The sequence below is a fragment of the Trichosurus vulpecula genome, chromosome 5 (genome assembly GCF_011100635.1).
Source record: "Trichosurus vulpecula isolate mTriVul1 chromosome 5, mTriVul1.pri, whole genome shotgun sequence".
Classification (NCBI taxonomy): domain Eukaryota; kingdom Metazoa; phylum Chordata; class Mammalia; order Diprotodontia; family Phalangeridae; genus Trichosurus; species Trichosurus vulpecula.
In genome coordinates, this window is record NC_050577.1 from 74,629,946 (window position 1) to 74,656,803 (window position 26,858).

General features: G+C 39.0%; 1 protein-coding gene across 1 annotated transcript in view; it reads left to right on the forward strand.

Annotated features, from left to right (window-relative positions):
- The window catches only part of CCNY (cyclin Y), a 296,574-nt gene that overhangs the window by 237,883 nt on the left and 31,833 nt on the right, over positions 1-26,858 (forward strand). The window contains exons 4-7 of the mRNA XM_036760237.1: positions 8,670-8,770; positions 13,094-13,129; positions 16,900-16,957; positions 17,062-17,181. Coding sequence (XP_036616132.1) covers positions 8,670-8,770; positions 13,094-13,129; positions 16,900-16,957; positions 17,062-17,181 — 315 coding nt within the window. The remainder of the gene's footprint in view (positions 1-8,669; positions 8,771-13,093; positions 13,130-16,899; positions 16,958-17,061; positions 17,182-26,858) is intronic.

Genomic DNA, 26,858 nt, shown 5'->3' on the forward strand with positions numbered 1-26,858 from the left:
CACCCCTTCCAAAAAAAAAAAAAAGAAAATTTGGTTAGTCTAACATACCTTTTTTTTGATAAAGCCAGTGCGGGCTCCTTGTCATCACTGCTTCCTTTTTTAGATATTCACTAGCTGTCTCCTTAATGAACAACTCTAGAATCTTCCCAGCTCATTGGCCTCATTTGGAGATTTTGAAATCAAGAGACTGGGCTCTAATCCCAGTTTTACTTCACTGACTCATTCTGGGATTTTGAGGTAAATTGTTTAACCCTCTGTCTTTGTCAATTTCCTTATTTCTAAGCTGAGACCTTTTGTTTAGCTGTTTCTAAGGTTTTATTCAACTCATGGATTCTAAGTCTTAATATTAATATTCAGATACACAAATTATCATAGTTATTATATTGATAAAATTACAAAATATTTATCTTAGTGGCTATCAGATTTCTTATATCTAAACTGAGAGCTTCAAACCAATTGATTTCTAAGGTCGATTCAACTCATGGATTTCAAGTTTTCATGTTAATATGTAAACACAAAACAATAATTATAACAATTATATAATATCATGTAGTTATATTAGATTTATTAGTACTATATTATTATATGAGCACAATGTTATGATATAATTAATATAGGATGATATGTAATATAAGAAATTATATTATTATATTAACACCATATCCTATAATAATATATCATATAATAATTATATTTATTGTTAAACCCACAAGTGATCTGTGATTTCATTATAAAGAATTCCCTCTACCAATGAAATATTAATTTTAAAACCAATGTTTCCATATTGTGTTAATATAATCCATCAATCAATCAAGCATTTATCTACTGTGTGTCTGGCACTGTGCTAGGCACTGGGGATATAGACATAAAAATGAAGATGTCTGCCCTCAAGGGACTTAGATATTTATTTGGGGAAGCTATATATACAAATGTATATAATAGATATGAATATCTATATATATATATATATACATGGTGATTTTGAAGGGGAAGGCACTATGAGCAAGTTTATTGTTCTGGTCTAGGATTATTAGTCTCTTGTCTTATTTTGTGAACTGCTCTGCTACAATAGATTAGAGGAAAGAAAATACCTCAAGTTCCCCAATGGTTCAGGGGAGGCTGAATTTGAGGAAGATACTGAAAGAATGAATGAATGGGGGGGGGTGGAGGGGGAAGACAGGAAATGCAGAGGGAACATTGCCTGAAATATGTGTCACTTTGGTATAGCACAGGCATTGGGTAGGGGAGCGGAGGAAGAATGGGGCATCCATCTAAGCTGGAGAGAGAGAGAGAGAAAGAGAGAGAGAGAGAGAGAGAGAGAGAGAGAGCGCATTTCATGGCTGGGGGTAAAGAGCTTAGCCTTAACAGAGTGGGTTGTAGGGTTTGTTGTCAGACACCAAGGATTGTGGAATGAAGGAGGCAAAGCAACAACATTGGCATTCCTAATTGCATGCATGCTTCAGATTTGTCTCTGCCATAGATTCTCAGTTCCTTCACTGTTCTCATCCAGTTTTTTTTAAATTGAACTGTTGTAGACTGTCAATCACATATGCCAAGAGATTTATTTTAATCTAGGGCAGAAGATCATTGGGTTCTAAAAAGAAGTAGCAGTGCTTGTGTTAATAGGAAGATATACTTGCCCTCTGTAGTAACGTGAAGCTTGGTTTAGGGCCAGCTGCCATTTTGTACATTTGGTTCATCTGTTTTCTCTGGCCCCAGAAACCCTTCTGTCCTGATGCAGAGCTTGTCCGCTTTCACAGAAATTAGGTAGGAAGGAGAGGAACCACAGGGCACCAGCCTGGCTGACGGGCTCACTAGCAAGCTCTAGGGCAGGCCCACTGCTAATGGCATCTCGATGTGGTGTAATAGGAAGGGAGCTGCCTTTGGATTCAGAGCATCTGGCTCTAGATCCCCCCATTGCTGCTGACTTTCTCTGGAACCTCCAGAAAATGACTTAAACTTTCATGAGCCACATTCCCTCATGTGTAAAAGGCTACATTGGACTAGATGTCATTTAAGGTTCTTTCTAGCTTTTTGGTCTATGGTTGTAGGATTATGTTTATAATGGTTTTCTATGGTTTAGCTCCTTGCTGGTCATACCAATTTATAAATTTTTGTATATCCAATAGAAACTAGTTAATTCAAACTCCTGAAATTTGTGAGGTTTTTGAACACAACGCTTAGGATGTAAAACACTCTTGAACGTCAAGCCTAACAGTTCTTACATGCTGAAGGCCTTTTTGTGGTTTTGTCAGATTATTTTAAAATGTAGGTCTAAGGTGGAGTTTAACTTTTAAAATCATTTCTCATTTAATTACACAGTGTCCTTATCTTGGTGTTTAAAATAGGCCGCATTTGAAGGAAATAAAGCCACGTTGATTAAGGTGATTCTGCCACTGGGACTTTTCACAAATTTGGATGGATCTTTTCTCCACATCTGCTCTCTCCTTATGAGTTATGGTTTGGCACATGGTGGATATGAGCAGGCTACAGCAGATTAAAATAAGAAATCACGCAAGAGGGTGTAAATACTGTTATCCAGGAAATGTATGACCAGAAAAAAAGATGGGCTGGTCACATCTAGATCTAGTAAGGGATTAACAGATGGACAATGCATGTATTCCATTGCCTACCTTCACTATATAATTGGAAAATGAGGAAGGCAGTATAGGTGGACTTCATGTGGTGAACTTACCAAGGGCTGGACAGGTGTGATTGGTTACTGGAAGGAATTTCCATGTTGATGAGATCACAGATCACTTTGAAATATTGTATTTTTTGAGTGAAGATATCAAAAATATACATAATTTGATTTTATTTTTCGGTGTACATTTTTAATTTTTTAGACTTATGGCAAGCTACATTTGGTATTCTTAGGGAAATCCATCTGTGCTGCTTATGGTACCTAGTCGTGTAAGATTATGTCATCCATATTCTCTTCCAACCTCCCTCCGGGGCATACATACAAAAAATATTCTGAAGCTATAGTTAGCATATTTAGCGTAGTTGTTTGACAAGCAAAATGATTCATTTATTAAGTTAGTAACTATGATGTTGCAAGGTGCACATATACATAAATGTGTGCTAAGTTTGCACATACATATAAAAATTCCCTTTTATTCGGAATGTTTTAAGAATTAAACATTTTGGTAAAGTAAAAATTGAGTAATTTGGTTAACTGAGAGTTGTGTGTGTATATATTTGTATATTTTGTTGTCTGTTTATATGTACTAGTATATATATTGATGTATGCTTGTGTTCATGTATATGTATACACACATACATATGTGTATGTGTGTGCATACAAATCCGTATATGCACACACACCAGACATGGACTACAAAATTTCAAAGAATCAGAATACAGGAAGCATAGACTTAACTTAAAAAATATCCTGAGGTTGATACAGTATTTTTTGCTGTTTTCATAATCAGACAGCGCCTCAGTGTCATCTCTATAAATATCAGTTACCATTGGACCAGATCGTAAATTTGAGTGGTGTAGAAGATCTGGTCAAATTACAGGGCCAGTGTGGCTCACCCTGTGAAGTAGGTTTGGGGTTTGGTTTTGTTTTTAAAGGCATTCTTGGTCATCAGTTTATTTGCTTGCTGTTTATATCTTTCTCATAAAAGCACAATGTGGAAGAATTTATTTCTCCACATCTTCCCCTCCTCCCTCATCCAAGATTTCTAGTTATTGGAAGTTTTCAGTTGCTTGGATTTCAGATAAACAGAGCTTATTAAGTACGAATCTTGATATTGAACAAATTGCTAAAAATTCTGAATTCGACTTAATGTGACAAGTTGCATTAAAAAAATCAAATGCCATGTAGTTGATGATTCAAGTGTGAAATAATTTGAAGCTTTTTGAGTTGTCACTTATTCCCTTGACATTAGTATCTGGCACATGTAGGACTTTTTTGAATCAGTAGTTAGCACTGAGAGACCCAGCATGGAAGAACTCAAACAGCTGGGCAGCTTTCTCACATTGAGGCTTTTTTTTTTTTGGCCTCTGAAACCTTCCGATCCTTTGTACACCTATTTCTGCTCTGTGACATTCATTTTACTTAGCTAATGGAAGTAGTTCTATATCCTGTGGAGGGGGAAAAAACAAGTCTGATGAATGGAAAGGGTAGGAAGGCAATCACCCTTTCTCCTGGAGGATTGTCCACACTCTAACCTTGAGAAGAATGTGCCCTAGGAGGAAACAGAAGTCATTTACTGTCAATTTTACTCCATTGTTGGCAAAACTGAAAAAGTGATTCCCTCTTCCTTTAAAAAAAAGTTCAAACACTAATGAAGAATTTTTGAATGTGTTTAAAACATGGAAGTATGTATATATCTGTACCTATATGTATATACATTGGTAATTAGTATTTCAATATATGGTATATCTTTATATTGCTTAAAGTGAAATGTACATTTCTTAGTTTTCATCAGGATATTTGGTGCCTGATCTTACAGTCTGCCACCCTAACTGCTACCTTGCAGAAGCTTCAAAGGAATTTTTACCATTTTTAAAGTCACTAAAATGTGGATGTCATAGCCACTTACAAAGAGAGAGAACCATTTGTACATATTTAGATTTTCCTAATGAGACTTTTAGAGTTTAATTCTGTCAACCTGGAAATGTCAAGTAAAAGTTGACATTTAAGTTGTAACTTGGACTTGATCTGCTTTCCTTCTGTTCTTTCCTTAAACAGCCATAGTAGTCATGGGGCCGAGTACAAGCACTGCTTTTTAGATTTCCCGATGGGTTGTTTGATTGTGGCTAGCAGTGTGACATGGAAGAGAGAGCTCTTGAATTCAGGAAGACCATGGATGTTGCTTGGATTTCAGATATACAGAGTTTATGATGCATGGAACACATGCTTTAAAGCATTTTATTGTTATTATTTTATTATTATTATGTGTTTAGGACTTAGTAATGTTTTGGTAATACAGCAATATAGCCTCCTTAGTAACAACATATAAAATGATTATTTTGTGGACTCATGGTTCCCTCAATCATCCCAATTTATGGGGGAGAAATTTTAAGAGTTTGCTTGTTCTTCAGTTGTCAAAGGCCTTAAATGCTTGTAAGTTTCATAATATTCTTAAGACTAGAAACCTTATTTTAATTTTTTGTTTTGGAGAATGAATGAGGCAACCGGTTGTGTATAGCCCTTAAAATTCCCTTTAAGATCTACCAAACAAGATTGATTGTCTATAGTTGTTTGGGATATGAAGAGGCCAGGTGCTGATTTCAAGCTCCCTTTGGGATAATTTAATTGTTTTCTAGAGAACATACTTTAGTTGTCAACATAAACACAAAACCAAATGGAAATTTGACTGCTGTCCAGAGAATCTAATTTTTAAAAAATCCATTTTAGAATCAGAATTATACAGCTAGTATCTACTGATCGGAATATCCAGGCAGAATGTAAAAAATCCACTTAGTTTGAAATTAGATGTCACTTATTTGTAACATATTATTTTTCCCTTGCCAGTCCCTGTCATATGGAACTTCCTCAGTTTTAAATTTCACCAATGAACTCAATACTTCTTAAAAATGTGAAATGCCGTATTGGTCCCTTAAAATATATATTGGTTAAGATTAGTATATAGCCTGTAATTATTCTCCCAGTAAAAAACCGACAACAAAATAGCACAACAAGAGAGCAGCAGTGGTGTAAATGAGCATAATGATTATTTGTATGGGAAGAGATAAGTTAAAAAAAAAAGGTCCTTAGCCTTCCTTTCATCATGGCTTTAGGGTAGGGAATAATATATAGGGAATGTGGACTTAGCTGAGTCGTTTATTGTCACAATGCTCTGGGGAATAAATTTGTAATGTAAAACAAAGCTGAAATGATTGCTTCTTCTAAAAATATAGGACTTTGTATTTCCCAAGGCATGGTTCTTTTTTTTCTTCCTTTCATCTCCATGACACACTCACAGGAATCTTCCCTTCTCCATCACCAAATGATCATTCGATCGTTCATTATTTACTGGAATCGTATGTTGTAGGAATGGGGTGGGGTGGTTCTATGTTCAGTTAGAAGGTTAGTCATGACCTCTCACTTGGCCCCAGCCCCCTGGACTCAACAGCTACTCCCTCTTCACCATACCCCTAGAGTAGAGGTTTTCCTTTGAAAAAAGGTGGTTAGTGGCCACAGTCCCACCTCTCAATGCCAGCTAGACTGCTGACTCATTTGCCTAGAAAGAGCTGGGTTTAAGTTTTTCAATTAATTCTGAGAAGTTTTTAAAATTAACCAGTAATTATATTTCTATACCGCAAGACCCCAACTAGCGAGAATATGCTCTGTCACAATAATGCATCTGTAAATCTGTCTTTCTTTCCTCCAGGGCACTCTCTACTTTGTATGAGCAAGGATGAATACAGTTTAGCAATTTGTTGGTTATGACCAGATTTATCATACTTAAAAAAGAGTGAAAGGAAAGGCAGACAAATTCCCAAGAAATGGAGATTCAAAGGGATGAGCGCACACAGGTGCACATACTCCTCAGTGAGAGGCAGAGAGGGAAAGGGAAGAAGAAAAATTGCAGGAATCACTGGGTCTTCAGACCATCGAAGTGGCCATCTTGGTGATACAGCATCCATCCCAATACACCTACTGCTCATTCTCGCACACAAGTTTCATTTCCCAGGCTGTGGATGCCATGATTAGTGCTATCTTCTCCATGGCTTCTTCTCTTTCAGTCACAATAGTTGCCCCTCCCTGTGCTGCTTTGGTGCCTGCATGTTTGCTTTTGGTGAAGGTGGTCCTCTATGACCTTCAAATCTTCAGCTGTCCCCACGATCCCTTGGGATGGGAAAGAGGCTAGCTTGTCAGTCAGAGGGTGGTCCCTGTTTTCTATCTGGGTTTTCTATCCCAAATCAGTAGGCGTCCGTATGTTCTTGGCAATACCAAGACTTCTCATAGTTTTGCACATAGCTAATCTAATATTTGGAGAGGAAATTGCTCTGTCATCCTGGTTAACCTGGTCCCTGCTAATTTGATGTTTTTGTGGCCTCGTAGGGAACAATTCCCTCTTTATAATGTCTCTTGGCTTTGATCAGAGTCTCTTGTTTGAGGATTCTTATCTTTACCTGTATTTCTTTAGATAAAATATGCCTAAAAATAATGGAGCTAGGTCCTCCTAAATATAAACTAGAGCTACTGAGATTGTTTTCTAAATGCTGTGGAGCCTTATGCTTTGATGTGGGCCAGCTGTTCCCCAAACCTGCCCCTCTCTCCCCAACTCATCCGCCACTTTTTGCCAATCCTGCTCTTCCCTCCCCGTTGCTTGGCTTCTACCAATTACAGAATTTTTCTTTAACTGCTTGGCTGCTATTAACATACACACATACATATATGTATACACACACACACACACACACACACACACACACACACATATATATATATACATATATATGGTATAATTATTTATCAGTATGGATTCATATTATTTTATAGGGTTTAGAACTGTAAGAGGATTTAGATCCTTTAGTCTGACTGCCTCCTTAGTTAAGGAGCCTGAGGCCTAGAGGGGTCGCACTGATTTCCCTATAGTCACACAAGTAGTAACATTGCTAGTATTGAAGCCCAGGCCCTTTCATTCCTTAAAAAGAAATTCATTTAGGAGCTTGGCTTACGATGGGTGGCAGCCTGTATTTGGACCAACTGAATTTATGCAAGACCTGAGCAGTTATTCATGTCTTCTGCTTTCTGATGTATCAACTTATAACACATTTTAAAACAGGTTTTTCCATCACTTGGATCAATAACTTTACTTTTTCATCTGTTACATAGTTCTAAAAAGCAGATAGGTCAAGGGGACGAATATTAATGTAACATGCATCTTACGTTAAGTATATCTTATAAAACCTAGTGTGTTAATGGCCTCTAGATTCCAAATAAACCCGTAAGAATAAGAGAGAAAGAGTTGATTCTGTGGAATCTTATTATAATAGTGGCATGGTAGATGAGGATCCTTCTTATTGTTGGCCATGAGGAACTCACAGTTTGAGAACTCCTTTACCTGGAGAAGATGGTAACTCAGCCCTGACCTACGATGCAGTAGATAAATCTTCCGAAGTTGCCTGAGGAACTCTGAATTATAGCCTGGCACTGGCAGAGTGAGAAACCTACTGTGGACTTTTGAATCTTGCCTCAGACACTTACTAGCTGTGTGACCCTGGACAAGGCACTTAATTTCTTCATTGCCTCAGTTTCCTCATCTGTAAAATGAAGTTATCAAATAAGTATGTGCCTCACAGGGTTGTTGTGAGGACCCATTGGGATATGTTTAAAGCTCTTTGCAAACCTTTAAGCGCTATATAAATGCTAGCTATTTTTACTATTATTGTGATTACGAGGGGCTTAATATTCCTCACCATACAACTGGTTTCATGTTACTCCGTAGCATGGGTTTTCCTGTTCTCTTTCTTTTTTGATGCGGACTTTGTATTTCATTTTTAAAAAAAGTCAATCAAGAGCGTTTTTTTATTTTGGCAGATAAAACCTTTTCATCCTGTTCTCATTGGGATTTGAGAAACTTTCACTGAGCTTGCTATTTTTTTGTGGGTAATCATCGCTGGCAAAGGTGGGAGGGTGGGGGTCTCTAAGAAGAACATTCAGCCAGTGGATAATTGTCGTCATTTTGTTGCCTGTTGTTTCCTAGCATCCTCCAGGACAGATGGGAAGGAAATACAGCTCCTGTTCCACTATTTTCCTAGATGACAGCACAGTCAGTCAACCAAACCTCAAGTATACAATTAAATGGTGGGTATTCAGATCCATGCCTTAACTTCATATGCAAGTATGTCTTAATGATGGCTTGTGTGTATGTGTGCATGCATATGCATGTGTGTGCATGTGTGTGTGGTTGAATAATCACTGTATCAAGAAAGTTGAAAAATGGTTATGCTTATGAAATGTATAGGACTTAGGGACGTATGGGATGTAGATCACCTTTTAAAGGAAGGGACAAGGGGGAAGCTCTTGGCCCTTTGTCGGTGCCGTGGTCCTACCCGATTTCCAGTGGCTCCTGTGCTCTTCTTTTCAGGGATGACAAGAGCAGTAGTGACTCAACTTTTAGGCAGCCAAGATGGCTCGTGGGAAATTATGAGTAGCATGGAGGTGAAGTAGCTAACACATATTGATGGTTACAGGTTTCTTTTCCTTCTTCTCTCCCTCCTTTACCCTCCTTCCTTTTATCTTTCCCCCTTTTCTCTTTTCATTTCCTGTCATTCTAAACTTAGCAACCATCAACAAAATATTCATATAAAATGGAAAATGATTGCACACAATTAAGAAAAATTTTAAAAGGAAATTTTTTTTCAAATGTTCCTTATTTTTGTTAGAAATTCAAAGTGTAACAGGGCAACCAGAATATACGCCATCTTGGAGTGGGGGGGAGGGTAGAAATGGGGAGAAAATTTGTAATTCAAACTCTTGTGAAAATCAATGCTGAAAACTAAAGATGTTCAATAAATTTATTTAAAAAAAAAGAAATTCAAAGTGTCGGCCCTCTCGTATCCTCATACAGCACACCCTTCCCTCCCCACCTTTTCTTAAGGCCATCCTAGCACATCACTCTTTTAGCAACTTTTCTTCTAAAAACATAAGGATGTTTCAGGATGTTGAATATTAAAAGCAAAAGAAGGTAGTAAGGAGACAAGCATGGTATAGTGGTCGGTGCCCTGAAGTGGCCATCAACTACCCTGGCTTCTAATCTGAGCTCTGACACTTGGTGGGACTGTAAGCAAGCTACATGACCTTGCAAACCTCAATTGCTTCATCTATTAAATAAATAAATTGATTCTATAGAGGGCGTTCTAGGTCTGGCATTCTGACCCGGCCAACATTGAAGTAATAATAATGATGAATCTTTGAATAGCACTTCAAAGCTTACAAAATACTAAGAGCTTGAGGAAGGAGGTAGTAGGACTTATCATCATCCACAATTGACAAATAAGGGACTGTATGTGGATGACATCCCTTGAAATCTGTGGAAAACAGCTAAGCCCTGAGAAGGGCACTAAGATACCTATGTCCTCTTCTAGGAAAGTGTGTGTTTATGTATGTATAATAGATACACATATGCACACATAGATGCATGCGTGTGTATGTATACACACACATAAATATATATATAAAATATATATTTTTTTAAGTCATTCAGATTCTCAACTGAAAAAATATAACCTTTCACTGAGACAGGTTCTCTATTTTGCATGACCCCATTCTTGATGCTGTCACTGATATCTATAATAATGCAGCCTAATAAACCAGCAAGCATGCCTTGAGTGCTGGCTGTGTACACAGCATTGTACTGAGTGGAGAAGACTTCACTACTTAGAGGCTGCTATTTAAATAGAATTGCCATATATATACATACATAGATACATACATACACATACTCACGCATACATATATGCATATACATACATGCATACATATATATAATATATATAATCTTTGTCAAGTTATTAATGGAAATGTAGTCTATTCTCTTATTCCTTTGGTGTTTATGGGTTCAATAAGTTGTATTTATTATAGACTCGTGTCCTGTGATTCACAGTGGAAAGAGAGGCACTTGTGATAGCTTGGCTGCCCCTTATTTATGTGGCCTTGTCCAAATTACTTAAAGACCCTTGGTTCATAATTTACTGCGTTGACATAGCTGTTTAAAATGTTCCTTTGGACTAAGTTGTTATTGTCTGTAGAAAGATAATGAGAAGCTGGAAGGAACAGTGTCCTCTTATCTCACTGGTTGATGCTTGAGGAAAGCACAGAATGCAGAAGCTCCTGATTTTCCTTTAATCCTAGGAAGCAGGAAGAGATTCAGAGTAAGGCAGACTTATACCCACTTCCTACAGTGGCCACCAGTGGATTCATTTGTGTTGGGGTTATTGTCTAAAATTCACATGAAAGTTACACACACACACACACACACACACAAAGGGTCCCAGCTTTGGACAGCTCATACTTTGTGCTGTTAATGTCTAAACCATCCCTGATTTACAAAGGGATCCTCCCCACAGATTTCATCCACATCCTTGTCTCCAAAGTCAACCTATCCTTGCTGCGTACAAAAACCATTAGAACTTTTAAGGAATGAGCAGTTTCAGAAGTAGAAGGGAACAGACTGAAAAGAACACCTTAGAGGAGCTGACCTTAATGGTAGACTCCAGGCACCCTACCTATGCCCTGACCTAAATGCTATTCCCTGCATTGCTGGAGGTTTTTTTTTTTCATTTCCCTTTGTTATACTGCTTGAAATTTCACTTGGTAGAGATTCAAGTGGGCTATCAATCACTGACACATTAGTGTGAACTAATTAATTCAGTTAGGTTAATTTTCTCCTAATACCTGAGATCAGTTGCTCTGAAGGAAGAAGAGTTTGATTAGAAAGAGGAGGGATAGGTAATTTGGTAGAATGGAGGTCTTTAGGAGCAAGGCCGGTTCTGAGAGGGTACTGCAGTTGAGACAGCATGTGGGTAACAAGGATCTCTGGAGAAAAGTTCGAAGAGGTGGCAGAGGGAGAGGGAAATGGAGGATTTGAAAATCAAACAATCTGTTAAAAATTTTACCTGCTTCTAGGCCTTTCTACTCTAAAAAGGGTAAGGAAATTATTTTCTTGCTTTTGCTCTTCTTTCCTTATTGTAAATGCATAACTCCTGATCTTAGAAACCCAAAGTCATATTGGAATTAAATTGATCCTGAGACCTCAGTCTGTAATTCTGAGCTTGTAAATTCCTTTTTCCAAAAATGCTTTTAAAGATTCTAAAAGTAGATGGATATTGACTTTCTTATTGTTCCGAGGTGCTTTATAACTCCCCTTTCTTTGAGCTTTAAGTGTTAGGACTGGGAAAAATGTTTCCCAGGAATGGAGTTTTATTTCTTACTTGTATAGAAAGTTAGTTAGCTAAAAGCTGGAGATATTTCAAATTCTCAGCATACCTCAGATCACTAGACATGTGCTGATTAAGAGGAAATTAGGAAGTTCCGGGTCTATTCCACCCTTCAAAAGCCTGTGTCCTGAAGGGCAACTACCACGATGACTCATAGAGTGCTTCCTGATGCCGCTGACAAAGCTAGAATACTTATCTGGATGGACCATTGGCAAAGACCCAGTGTGCTGTTTCTCTTAAGCTCAAACAAAAACAAAACAAACTAGGTAGTCTGTGTAGAGAAGGGTGGGGAGCCTGCGGTCTGGAGGCCACATGTGGCCCTCTAGGTCTTCCTGAATCCAGTCAAAGGGCCACATTTGAGGACCTAGAGGGCCACATGTGGACTCAAGGCTGCAGATTCCCCATCCCTGTCATAGAGTATCCTCAAATCAAAAAAGGAGGGAAAAAAAGGCATTTTTGTTGCTCAACACCGATTTTTCCGCCAAGATACAAGTTATGTATTAAGTAGCATTTCAGCAACTGAATGAAGATGCATGAGGAGTTTACTAAGAGAAGGTAATTGTTTTAAAAGAAAAAAAATTGCAAGCTACTGTGGGCAACTTAATTTGCATTCTCTCAGCTATTGTAATACAATTACAAAGTTTCCAGGCAGTAGGTAATAGATTTATAAAACCCTTCTAGGTTCTGCTGTGGCACTTGCAGTGGCTTTAAAATATACAGTGTGTCCATGTTTTAATAAGATCCTAGTACTGATAGCTGGAGGGGAGCCTCAGAAACCAATCTGATCCAGCCCCTTCATTTTACTGATGAGGAAACAGGTTGAAAGAGGTGATGTGACTTGCCTACAGTCGCATAGCTGGTATTGACATTTAAGCCTCCTGACTCCATACCCTGTGCACTTTCTGCCACATCGTGCTGAAGTCTGAAAATCTGGCATGTGCAGTGATTTCTTTATCAACATTGAGGGACAAGTTCTAGTTTGGCAGAAAAGCATAATGTAATAGCAGCACTGGTCAAGGAAGAGAATGCTAGTTATATCTTTTCAAACTACATTTTCTAGATCTGATTTCTAAATGGGAGAATGATATGCAATGTAGACATTTATTATCAGATGGTGTTTTTTTTTCTATGTTAAGTTCCTTATTTTTTAAAAAAAATAAAACATTAACTCTTGTGTTTTGCTTTACAGCGTAGCGCTTGCAATATATTATCACATCAAAAACAGGTATGTGGATAATGAATTTCTTTCCCGAGATATTAAAAAAATCATCTTTGTCCTTTTTCCTTGCTCAGACTATAGGACTTACACCTTTAAATCACATTTTCAGAGGACTTCTACATTTGCTATAATTCCTTATACCCTGTCGGCACACATGCAGATCCTTCCATAACACGCATCTCCCCTTGAACTGGGTGGAGTCCGTGCATATAATAAGAAAAAGACGAGATGCTAACATGAAGCCCACAAGTTGTCTCCAAATATCTGCAGGGTAACCATCCCTTAGAGATCAGAGTGGATACCTCTGATTACTCCCATTACGTAGAATTAAACATTCTCAGACTATGGAACTTCATAAAGAAATTTCAGTAGGCATTTTGCACTACCAGGAAAACAGAAATTAAAGTAATTTTAAGTACAGTTTTACATATACTCAAAATAGCTCATTCGGAGGGATACCCCAGATTTAGAAGTTGATCATGGGAAAATATCCCACATATTGACGTGTTTCTGTTTTATAATCATGAACCATGATGCATATCCACATGGAAATGGAAAATGCATTATTTTAAAAAATTACAAAATACAGGACATCTTAGTATTGTCTCATGAAGCAGAATAAAACATAATGAAAATCAAAGCCTTGTCTGGTTTCTTATTTTTGTAATTCTTACCCAAATTTCCCAGTCTTACCCAGATTAACCATTTAAATCCCAAAGAACATGCAGCCTTTTGGCAACATTCAGGTCCCAATCTCCAAAAACCACTTTGCAGCAATGTTTCTGAGCATTTTCTGTGAGCTTCGTAGTAATATACTACATTAAAATTTAGCAGTGGTTAGGCAAGGCAGCAAGCATTTATTAAGTGCTTTCTATGCGCCAAATAGTGTGCCAAGCAGTTATTGATGAGTCGGGTGCAATGGTGAACATCTGGGATAGACACCAATAAGAAGAGAGGGAAGATGATGCTAACGTGTGATAAATCTAAGCATTATAACCTTGTAGGTCTCTCGGGGAAGAGGTGGCATCTCTTCCTGACCCAGTTTCGGCTTGATAAAGTATGCTGGCTGAAAACTCGGAGCCTGTGACAGGTCTATTTGCTTGATAGAGAGAATGCTTTTTAAGTGGAATATACATCCATGAAAGGAGATGAAAGGGTGCAAGATGAGTTCAGTGTATATGAGCTTCAGAAAAGCTTCATTTCTCCCACCCCAAGAGTCATGGCAGCTCTAGTTTCTTAAGTCCTATCCAGATTCTTTTAGGGAATCTCTTCCTACATCTTCAGTGCTGCGAACCTCAGGTCATTTTGTACTTTTTTTTCTTGACTTCCCAGATGGATATTCAAAGGTTTTTACTTTTAAAAAAAGAGATACTGTTGAACTGCCCAAGAAAATTCAATGCTGAGTTGTTAGACTATGTCACTCAGATACCACCCAGAAAATAAATTTAGGGGCATTGTTAGTGTGTTAAGAGAGAAAGGGGGCTCTTTACTCCCTCTAGATTTGTTCTGCCTCAGTGGTAGTGATGCTTAGCTGAAACTTTTTAAAATCCAGCTTGTGATTCCTTGCTTTCACAGTGGTGAAGGCAAAACGGGCAGTAGCTGACCCTCCTTGAAGGATGATCGGGTCTGAGCCTGGACCAAAAGTCACTTGTATGATTCCCCTGCTGGATTGTAAACTCCTTGAGGGGCAGGGCTCTAAATCTTATTATTTCTGGTCTATCACAGTTCTGTGGCCATGATAGATATTTAATAATAATAATAATAATAATAATAATAGCATTCATTTGGGGCTTTAAGATTTGCAGAATGCTTTGCCCATATCTCCTTTGAGTAGTTAAATTGAGTGCCCTAGGAATTCCCACTTTCTAAATGCAGGATAGTCCATCTGAATGTTTGTGTTTTGCCATCCTCTTGCCTCTTCTATTCTTTAAGCAAACATTTTAAAGAGAGGGAATTTTCTGTTTCCTATAAATATATACAAATTGTGTGTGGCACAGTGGAAAGAACACTTTCTCACATCAGAGGACCAGAGTTCGATCTCACCCCTAATACTACCTGCGTAACCTTGGGAAAGTCACCTAATAGCTTTGGGATGAAGTATCCTCATCTGTAAAATGAGAGGATCAGATTAGATTGCCTCTGATAACCTCTTTTCAGGTCTGGATCTGTGATGCCGTCATCTTGTGACCAAGAATTTTTAAAGTTCTCTTGTTATGTCTGACTCTTTGTGACCCCTTTGGGGGTTTTCTTGGCGAAGATACTGGAGTGGTTTGCCATTTCCTTCTCAAGGGCTTATTTTACAGATGAGGAAACTGAGGCAAACAGGGCTGAGCGACTTGCCCAGGATCACATATCTAGTAAATGTCTAAGGCCAGATTTGAACTTAGAAGAGGAGTTCCCTGATTCTAGGCCCAGATGCTCTATCCACTTGCCACCTAGCTGCCAAGGTTCTCTTATATTCGAGGAGTTATGAGCAAGGAATCCTACTGCAGAGATATAAGCCAGAAACAAAATAACACTTTCCATCAGAGAAATTTTAGTCTCAGCAATACCTTTGCTGGTTTTCTTTAGCAAAATATTTTGGAAGAACAGATAACAGAAATTCCATTGGACTAACTCAAAGGATTCTACAGATATATCCTTACGTAACAAGATTAATTGATTAGTGAAAACATGATAGGTAAAATATTATTTCTGGAAAGAGTTCAGTGGGGACAATATCATAAAAGTTACTTATAGGCAATGTAATTGGCTGGATAGTGAGAGGGGTTTTATAATGTTAAAGTGAGGCTAGCAATTTTATTGAGAAATACAACAACAAAATACAACAAAAGGGAAGTATTCAGGAGTGGGAGTGGGGTCTGGGTGGGTATATTCCTGTATGTATTTTTCAAGCTGATTAGAAGCTTAATATCTTGAAAGTTATGCAGGCACTATTTTATGAATTAAGCACATCATGCATATAATCTTGTTCAGTATAAAAAGAGACCAAGGTTAAAGTCTGAATTATTTCACTAGCTAAATTGAATGTGGAAATCACAAATGGATCCTTGGGGGCATTTGCCGTTCATAGCCTATGATTTCTTTCCCACCAATGACAGTTTAGCAGTGGTTTTAACATATGCCTCAGTCCGTGTCCTTTCAGGAGCAGCTGGGGACTCAAAGAGTGGAGATATTTCAGGAAGAATTTGCTTCCTTAGGGTATATACGTATGCGTGCACACACGTGCTACAATATGTGTGTATATATGTCTATATTTATACACATGTGTGCGTGTATATGCATAGTCACACCTATATATACATATGTAAATACACATATAAGTGTAATTATACTTATAGGTTCTGCGTATGTATATTCATATATGTGTATATATACATATACATAAGTAGAAAACATCATAAGTATATATGTATACATATATACACATTCATAGAATACATATATGTATATGTATTCACACAGACCCAATAATATGCTATACGTATCTATAAAAGGATCTATAGGGAACAAAAGGCCCAAGTTTTCTCCTTAGTACAATTTACGCATTATGAATCATTGCTCTTGCCATCATGGACTTCTGAAAAATGATTTCCCTGTAGCATGGACATAAAGGGGGTTATTGAATGGTCACTGATGGTATTTCTTCAAGTCACATACTTCATCAATGCCTCTTTGAAATACATTCAAATTAAAATGTATTTTTAATAATTTTGTGAACGGCACACATTCTTATAGATGGTAAAATTCTACATTCTTTTTCTTTTCTTCCTCAGGGACACAGATGGAAGGATGCTCTTAGATATTTTTGATGAAAATCTTCATCCACTTTCGGTAACCTTTCCTCCCCGCTTCCTTGTTTTATGAGATAGAGCTTCATTCTCTCTCTGTCCTTTGGGTTTGGAGGTGAGTCACCTGAAAATGATTTCCTTCTTCAGAAATCCGAAGTGCCACCAGATTATGACAAACACAACCCAGAACAAAAGCAGATTTACCGGTTTGTTCGGACGCTGTTCAGTGCCGCCCAGCTGACTGCCGAGTGCGCCATCGTCACCCTGGTGAGTACCTGTGGGACGTTGCTGAGGCTTCTCTTGGTTTCCCGGTTGTTGGAGAATTTACAGATCAGAAGTCAGGAGATCTGGGTTTTAGTCCTGGCTCACTTCCTCGGTCGCTTTGTGAACTTTCTGGGTGTTGGTCACTGTATGTTGATACAGCGATGGCAGTAGGCTGGGTGAGTGCTGAGCTCCCTTCCAGCTGTAAAACTATGATCCCAAGACTAGCTGAGGCCTCTTCAGGAATAAGATTTCATGATTCTTGCCACTCTCTGGTTTCTGATGGCCAAAGGGCATGCATGCTGCTTTAGCAGATAATAATGATCAGAACTGACAAAAGCTAATATTCATATATCACTTACTATGTGCCGGGAATTGTGTACTAAGTGCTTAACAATTATTATTTCATTTGATACTCTCAACAACTCAGAGAGATAGGCACTCATTTTACAGATTAGGAAACTGAGGCATACAGAGGCCAAGTAACATGCCTAGGTCACTACCAGAGTTAGTAAGAATCTGAGGCTCCATTTGAACTCAGGTCTTCCTGACTTGCCTAGTGTTGACATTTATATAGTAGTTTAAGATTTGCAAAGTGCTCTACAGTAACAACTGAAGCTTACAACCCGGATTTAATAATTTTGCATTTCTGGGAAACTAAGCCCCCAAAGTCTTAAAAGAGGCCATGAAGCCCTTCATGCCTGGCTTATTAAGCTTGAAGTCTTTTTTCCCCAATATTTTAACATTTTAATTTAAAATTTTGAGTTCCAAATTCTATCCCTCCCTCCCTCTTCCCCACCCCTCCCTGAGATGGTAAACAATCAAATAAATGTGCAATTATGTAAAACATTTCTATATTAGTCATTTTGTATGAGAAGACTCAAACAAAAGAAAAAAATGAAAGTGAAAATAGCTTGTTTCGGTCTGTATTCAAACAATATCACTTCTTTCTCTGGAGGTGGATAGTATGCTTCATCGTTAGTCCTTTGGGATTGTTTTGGATCACTGTATTACTGAGAAGAGCTAAGTCATTCACAGTTTTTCATCAAACAGCATTGCTGTTACCACGTACAATTTTCTCCTGGTTCTGTTCACTTCACTTTTCATCAGTTCTTATAAGTCTTTTCAGGTTTTTCTGAAATCATTCTGCTTGTCATTTCTTATAGCACAATAGTATTCCATTACAGTCATGTACCACAGCTTGTTTAGCTATTCCCTAATTGATGAGCATCCCTTTGATTTCCAATTCTTAGCCACCACAAAAAGATGAAGCTTCACATCTTGAACAAGGTAAGTCATTCAGTCTGCTGTCCTTAGATCCTGATGACACAGGGAGGTGAAACATTTTGGCTGTGGGGAGACAGGGAATGATAGGGTTCCGGGGCTCCCTAGATTGATGGCATGACTTGCTATCAAAATTATTTAGTTAGTGATTTACTGTCATGGCTTCTAGTTAAGTGTTTAGGACAGTTAAATGATGCCAACAAGAAATGATGGCTGCATAGCTTGCTGTTTGAAGAACTGAGGGAGATTTATTGCTGCTGGTTTTATTGTCTTGGAATCAATCTAGCTTCTCTATTTGGTAGCATTCATGTGTTTAGAGAAGAACGGGGCTCCTTTTGCCATGGTATGGTGGAATAGAGCATTGGAATTTTAGGCAGAAAACCTGGGTTCAAGTCTTGGCTGCTACTTAATACCTCTGAGATCTTGGCTGAGTTGCTTCGTCTTTTGGAGACTTCCTCATCTACAAGGTGAAGGGTTAGGCCAGATGAGTTCTAAGTGCCTTTGGGCTTGAAATCCTGTGCTCCTAATAGATTAATAAAGATTCTTGGGTGGCTTAGGCCTGATTTGGGAAATTAAATTGAACAAATAAGATGTATTATCTTTTTCTTTCTTTGATACAAGTGTGTGGGTAACAGAAATGAGGAATTAACTAGGTCTATTCAGGAGCCTAAACTTCAACTTCATTTGTGAATAAGGCAGATATACAATTATTCTTTTCCCTCCATAATGAAAAGTCAGGCATAAGAATTGAGATCTGTTCTGGAACTTAATGAAGATATGTTTTACCTTCCCTTCTCTCCCCTTTTCTATTTCCCCATTGACTTCCATTATCACAGAGGGTGACAGCACAGAGAATTGGTTTGAGTCTGTGGAACATTATGGATGGGGTTGTAGGTGGGTACAGTTATAATTCTCCAATGCTTTAGCTGTCCTCTGGGTTAAATGTAAGAAGGAATGGGTTTGAAGTTTGTGTTTTATGATCTGATTGTCAGTAGATAATATCCATCCTTCAGCACAGCCCAGGGAATTGTGTTACAGCCTTCTTCCAGTTCTCCCCCACTGGGAGGGAGGCTGCAGTGTGACCCTGGGGCTGCCCCTCACTGTCTAGGAGGCCTGCCAGCAGCAGGCTTCTGGGCAGGCAGGCTGAAAGTGGCCTTTGAGCAAGACATTTGGACTATTCTTCTTCCTCTTTATGCCCTCCAGAATTAAAAGCAGCCATCGGCATTGAGATCTGGGCTCCCTCTTGATGGAGATGCATTACCTTCTGCTTTTCCCCTGGGTGTAATCTTGGCATCTTGGCGTGCTGCCCACTGTGAGATGGGAGAGAAGTGAAGGGGAGGGGTGGAAACGGCAGCAGCAGCCACTGATGCTGAAAGATCAGATTGCAGCCTTCCTGTCTGGTGCAGAGATCCAGCTTTCTGGCCAGATCCAAGAACTGAAAACTGAAAAAGTTAAACCAAAGAGGATAAGTTATAGCTAGATGAATTTATGATGAAGAACAAGCTGCATTTAATTTTTCCATATTATACAGGAAGGGTGTAGCTATCTAAATGCTAGCTATTCTTTTGGTTGGGATGATGATGATGGTGAGGATGATGACTGTGAGCATGAGGATGACGATGACAACTCAGTGATAGGTTACCACACCCCGTTAATCGAAACTGTGGTAGAATAAGCTTGAAATTTTTAGTCCCAGCTCCCCAACTCACCGGCTGTGTGACTTCAGATGGGCACACAGTTATAGCATCCAGCGCTGCGCCTGGTTTCTCTTTAACATTCAGTAAGCAATTGGGCTTTGAAGGATCCCTTATCTAAACCTTCCGTTAAAGTGGATATGATCCTGACTTGCTAAGATAGTTCTGCTGATGGGTGTTTGCTTCAGTTGGTTTTGTTTTAGTGTAGTATTTTGATTCTAAAGTCCTGTGTTTGTCATTACAAATTCCCACCCAAATGCCCATTATCTAATGCAATTTTAGCAGAAAAACATTCCGTGTTCCACTAATTTAGCTTCTTACTCTAGCTTCATCTTTATATAGCAGGATGACCTTGTACAAGTCACTTTACCCCTTTGGGCCTCAGTCGCATGATGTAAAATGAGTGGTGGACAGATCGATCATTGTTGACATTATATATATGCATATATACATATATATATATATACATATATACATATAGTTTTATATCTGTATGTAGTGTTTGCTTGTTGTCTCCCTCATTGAGCTGTGAGCTCCTTGAGGGAACTGTCTTTTGCCTTGTCCCTAGTGCCTGGAATTCTCTCCCTCCTCCATTCTGTCCACTGACCTCCCTGGCTTCCTTTAACTACCAGCTAAAATCCCATTGAGGCATGTGGGTGTTCAGGGAGGACTAGCACCTCTAGTGTGAGGGCTTGTTGAGATCTTTTTAGGGCTGCTCATCCACCTTTGGTGACTGCCTGCACCCACCTCTCACCTGTGGCCCCAAGAAACTGTGGCTATCCTTTTGGTTGGGATGATGATGAAGATGATGATGATGATGATGATGATCACCATGACAACTCCCAACAGCTATACCCCAGTAAACTGTCTTGGCAGATGGGCTAAGCCGCAAACCTGTGGGTGAGTTAGTGGGATGTCCACCCTAAGCATATGAAGACTTCCCCAGCAGAATGGATAGATGAGAGGAATTTGTTAAAGCAGCTGAAGCAGGTCCTGTGGAACACTTCAAACTTGCCCATACATATATTGCATCCCAGGCCATCACCAGTCATCCTGACTTTTGTTTTGCCACTGGACTTCAAAGACTCTGGAAGAGAGAATGAGGCTGACAAATTTGTGCAACTCTGGCTCACTTAAATCCAGTTCAAAAATGAGTCAAGGTATCACCCTGTGATGTCACTGGTCTTCTTTGAAAATGAAAGACAAACAACAAAATCCCACTTCCGACAAGAAGTTTCCCCCAATCCTTTATCATTCTAGTGCCCCCCCAATTATTTCCTATTTATCCTGTAGATAGCTGGCTTTGTATATATATATTTTTTGCATGTTGTTTCCTCCATTAAATTGTAAGCTTTTTGAAGACAGAGACTGTCTTTTGTCTCTTTTTGTATCCTTAACACTTCACACAGTGCCTGCCTGGCTCATCTTTGATGCTTAATGTGTATGTGTGTGGTGTGTATTGCATCCATTTCCCGCAGTACTTTGTCCATAGGGTGTTTTAACTCTACAGACAATGATACTAAATAATTTTGGAACTTTGATGAGAAAAATAACTAGATAGAACCTAACTTCCTGTGCTTAACAATATTAATGCTGGCTTGGATGGGACAAGCAGAACCTCCTAAACTGCCTTCCCTTTCAGACTGCAGACACCCTACAAAAAAGCCGACTCTAATATTAAAAAAGCATTCGTGATTGCTGGTTGTTATTGGCCCCATGAATAGGACCAATCATTGTTCAGTAACTTCAACACACAGACACACAGACAAACACACAGACACACACACAGACACACACACAGACACACACACACAGACACACACACCCCAATTCATCATTGGTGATAGAAATTCCCAAGAATCCAGTTTGTTTTCAGACAAATTGACCATGAGGGGCTTTGTCTCCTCCCTGTAGATGTGGCTCTGTACTGAATCATAGGATTTTAGATCTAGAAGAAGACCTTCAGTATCACGGAGTTCAGTCATGTCCGTAAAAGGGAGATAATCACAATAGCACCACCTCCCAGGGCTGTTGTGAGTCTCAAATGATATAATATTTGTAAAATGCTTACTTAACAGAGTAGGAGGCTCATAGTAGGCACTATCCAAATGCTGGCTATCATTATTATTAGGGCAGCTAGGTGGCCACTGGATAGAATGCCTTGTGCTAGAGTCAGAAAGACCTAAGTTCAAATCCATTCTCATGCACTTTCTAGCTGTGTGGGTAAGTCACTTAACCTTGTTTGCCTCAGTTTCATCATCTGTAAAAATGAACTGGAGAAGGAAATGGCAAACCACTCCATTATCTCTGCCAAGAAAACCCCAAATGGGGTCACAAAGACACGACTGAAACAACTGAACAACAGTCATTATTATTATTTGTAACTTGAAGGATCTCCTCATTCCCAGAGCAGTGTTTCTCCAAAGCCCTGTATCAAACAAACAACCCCCTCTCCAGAATGTACCTTGCCATCTGGCAGGGCTGCATCCCCCCAAGAAAAACTGGTATTTGGAATGGATATGATAAATGGCTAAAGAATTTCTGTCTTTTTTTTCATTGTCTCCGTTTAGCTTCCAAGGCTGAAAATACAGTCATTTTAATGAAAAAAAAAACAAACCTCTTGCATTACTGTAAATTCTTGACTTGTATAAGTATTAGGTTGTCATCACCTGGGAAAATTGAATCTATTTTTTAATGTGACCTTTTTCTTCAAAAAGCAAAACAGGTCTAGAATAACTTAGAAAGAACTTCTAGATTAGAACTTCTAGATTAGATGGTGCGGGGAAGAACTTGGTTGGAGAGCATTTTTCAGGAGTATCTTTTTTTAAAAATTCGTAAGAATTTTGTGAGTTATTTTGACTCTTATTCTGGTCTCCTGTTGTTCTCATTTCCTTACAACCCCTTCTGCCGCATGCTTGGCCCTTGGTTTACCTGAAACACCGACTGTGCCGCCGGAGCAGAACTTTTCTTTTAGTTGGTCAGCTGTTCAGAACAGATTGTTGTGCCAGTGGAAAGTCTGGATTTGAACCCTTAACCATAATCAATTAGCACTTAGCATGCATCTGCTGATTTTTCTGAATGATTCTTTTAAAGTTTTCATTTATTCTAAATTGTTCTGAATGAATATTAATTGATTAGTGAAGAGTTTTTATTGAGTGCTTCCTCTCTGCCGGGTGCTGTGCCAAGTGGTGGGGATACAAATCCAACCAGATAAGACTCTTGGTCCTTACCCAGGGCCAGTCCTATGGCTCCCTCTACTTGTCTCTCCTGTAGTGTCCTCGACCTTTTTACTTGCCCTTAAAGAAAATGTTCTCTTAGTCCCTGTTTGTCTTCTTTATTCATTTGTATGTTTTTTGAAACCTTATGCCTTGCGTGCTTATTTTCTGTTACAAAATTTATAAAGGACAGCATGCATCAAAATGTAGCTAGGTAGTGCTGTATATAGCACGCGGGACCTGGAGTCGGGAAGACCTGGGTTCCAATCCAGCTTCAGACACTTGTCCTAGCTTTCTGACCCTGGGCAAGTTGCTTAGCCTCTGTGTGCCTCAGTTTCCTCATCTCAAAATGGGCATGATACCAATAGCGCCTCTCTCCCAGGGTTGTTGTGAGGATCAAATGAGATGGTTTGTAAAGCCCTCAGCACAGTGCCTGGCACATAGTAGGTTCTTAATAAAATTTTCGTTCTTTCCTCCCTAATGCGAATTGAAGCCTATTTATGTTTTTGATGATGGTGGGATATACTAGAAGTTACTCAAAGGTGAAGCCTGGAAAGTGAGAAGACAGCTTGTCATTCTTATTGGTTTTTAGGTCTGGGGAAGGTGGGGGCGGGGGGAACGACAAATTGAAGCAATTCACCAAAAGTTGTTTTTCGATGATGGATACTGTTGATTTTCCGTTTTGTTTTGTTTTCTGGAAGGTTCAGCGAATGTCCTTGAAATGGTTTTTTTGTTGTTGTTGTTGCTATTCAGTTGTGTCCAACTCTTGCGCACCCCATGGACCATAGCACACCAATACCGTTCACGAAGTTTTCTCGGCAAAGATACTGGAATGTTTTGCCATTTCCTTCTCCAGCTCATTTTATGTGTGAGGAAACTGAGGCAAACAGGGTAAAGTGACTTGCCCGGGGTCACACAGCTAGTGAGTGTCTGAGACCAGATTTGAACTCAGGTCTTCCTGACTCCAGGTCCAACACTCTATCCACTGAGAAACGGAGCTGCCTAAGGTAGGTTTACAGATGCTAAAAAATGTGAACCTCAAAACCACAGTTTTGGCAGTGAGGGGGCAAAACGTGAGTGAGCTGTCCTTTCCCCCAAATTCTCTTTCTGCACATCCCTGTCAGCCTTATGACTTTCCTGCCCTGCTAAGTGAGGCCAGAGCCAGAGACTTTTTGCTAATGTGGATGCAAGTGGCCAGCTCCAGGGCCCTGTACAATGTTTTTGCTCATGGTAGGTGCTTAATAAACATTGACTTTATTGGACTGAACTGAATCTTGCTGACTTAGGTATAAGATTTCTTTTCAAATTAATTTGTGGGGTTTAAGGGACCTTAAAATTCTATAGCAACTTAATTTACCAAACGCTTTTGTGTATCTGGTCTTATTTGATTATCCCAACAATCCTGGGAAATGGGCGGAGGGTGTTAGGGCTGATTTTTACAAATGAGGAAGCTTGAGTTCAGAATTAAAAGTGGGAGACCTTGGCCTTTTTAAAAAAGCTAGGGTCCGTAGGAGGCTCAACAAGTCACCTAATGCACGGTTTTTCTTCTTAGCCTTTAGATAAGAATATGGTTAAGATAAAGAATATAAGACAAAGAGACAAAGAATTTATTTTGAGAAAAATTATGAGGCATTCCTGTAGAATCACCATTTATCTTAAAGAATGAGGCTTTGCTGGTATTGTGCTGAGACCTTAGGTGAGGGGAAGCAGCAGGGCCCTGATGGGGTCATTTATATACTGTGTGTGTGAAGCCTGGGATCAGGGAATTGGCCATTCATGGCCTGAATCTGATGCTGATTAGCTGGGTGACCATGGGCAAGTCACTCACTCCTCTAGATCTTGGTTTCCTTGTCCATGAGGTGATTATGGTTGTGCGCCTCAAGTGAGAGCGTGGATATAAAATGCCTTGTAACCTTTAAAAGAATTTGTAAATGTCAGTTATTTAAGTGACAGCCTCTAAGTGAATTAAGGTTACAGCTCATGTTTTCTTGCCCTTTGGGAAAAGAACAGAGCTTCCCCGGGGAGAATTTTCCCATGACTTTACTTCATTTCCTCCTCCCCCCCACCACTTCCCACCCCATTAAAATTGTTGTCTGGCAAGGAACAATGCTTGGTGAAGTCTTGGCTGGTTTGGAGAAATGAAAATAAATTGTAAATAAAGGTTTTGGGGGTGGAATTGTAAAACGTCTCACATAGTTAATTAAGATCATTGCAAACAGACTGTGCCTGGTTCATTTTGGCAAATTAAGTTTGAATAAACAAAATATCAACATCCCAGCCTCCTCCCCCCCGCCACTCCTCCCTTGCCACATGATAGCTTTCTCTCTAAGTCTGTTAAATTTGATCACATTGGGATTCTGGCTGCATTTCTGGATTTGTATCTTCTTAACTACACATCTTCAATCTTCTGGTCCCAGGCAGGTTGGATAAGCAGCTAGGACAAGGAACAATGAGGGTTTGATTTATTTCCTAATGTCATTTGTAAAAGGTTTTTTTTTTGTTTAAAGTTCTTTCCAAAATATCACCTCCTGATGTTTCTAATTTATTTTAGAAAATCCATATTGATATTAGATGATATAGTCAAAACTCAAGACTGTACAAGCTAAATATTGGCATATTTTTATTTATAATTCAAATATGTCTTTGAAACCTCATTTTATTTGGTGGATCTATAGATTTAGGCGCTCAACTTTTTGCTGAATTAGGTTTATTGTCCAGTTCATTCATATCTCACTGTCAGACTAACAGCAGGGATTTTGGTTCCTGTTACTGAAAGAGATGTCTTAACTGCTTAATTTATATGTTTAGAAATACCCCTTTGGTAGAGGTCCTAATGGAAGCTGTACGTACTCAATTGACACTTTTTAGTCTATGTTAGTCTGTCTAGGGGGCTGGACTTCATTTGACATTAATTATAGGAGGCTTTACAGATTGTTGTTCCTCCTTCATTCTCAAAGAGGACCAATGACATCAGCAGGATGATGTCTTGACTTGCAAATGAATTGGATTTAAGCGAGGCAGAGCTGTGCAGAATCATCAACCTCACTCTCTCCTCCAGAGTCATCGGAGACCGGTGACAAGACATAGGTCAAGACAACTGGCAATGGCCCTGATGTAGTGGGAAATCTTGGCCTTTTAAGCTAAGGTCCGTAGGAGGCTCAGCAAGTCCCCCAAACCCTGCCTGAGCTGCATTTTATTCCTGCACGAAATGAGAATAATAAAAGCACCTACTTCACAGTAATGCTGTGAAGATTAAATGAGAAAATGTCTACAAAATGCTTTGCGAACATGTTCAAAAACAAGTTGATATAATTAGTAAATTAATTAATACAATTAATTATTCTATTAACATTCCATTTGAAAGGCAGTAGGCATCTTGGTAGATGGAGCCCAGGATTCAGAATTGGAACACTAGTTTTAGTCTCAGCTCTGCCACACTGACTGTCAATGTGACTTTGGACAAATCACTTGGCCACACTGGGCCTTCATT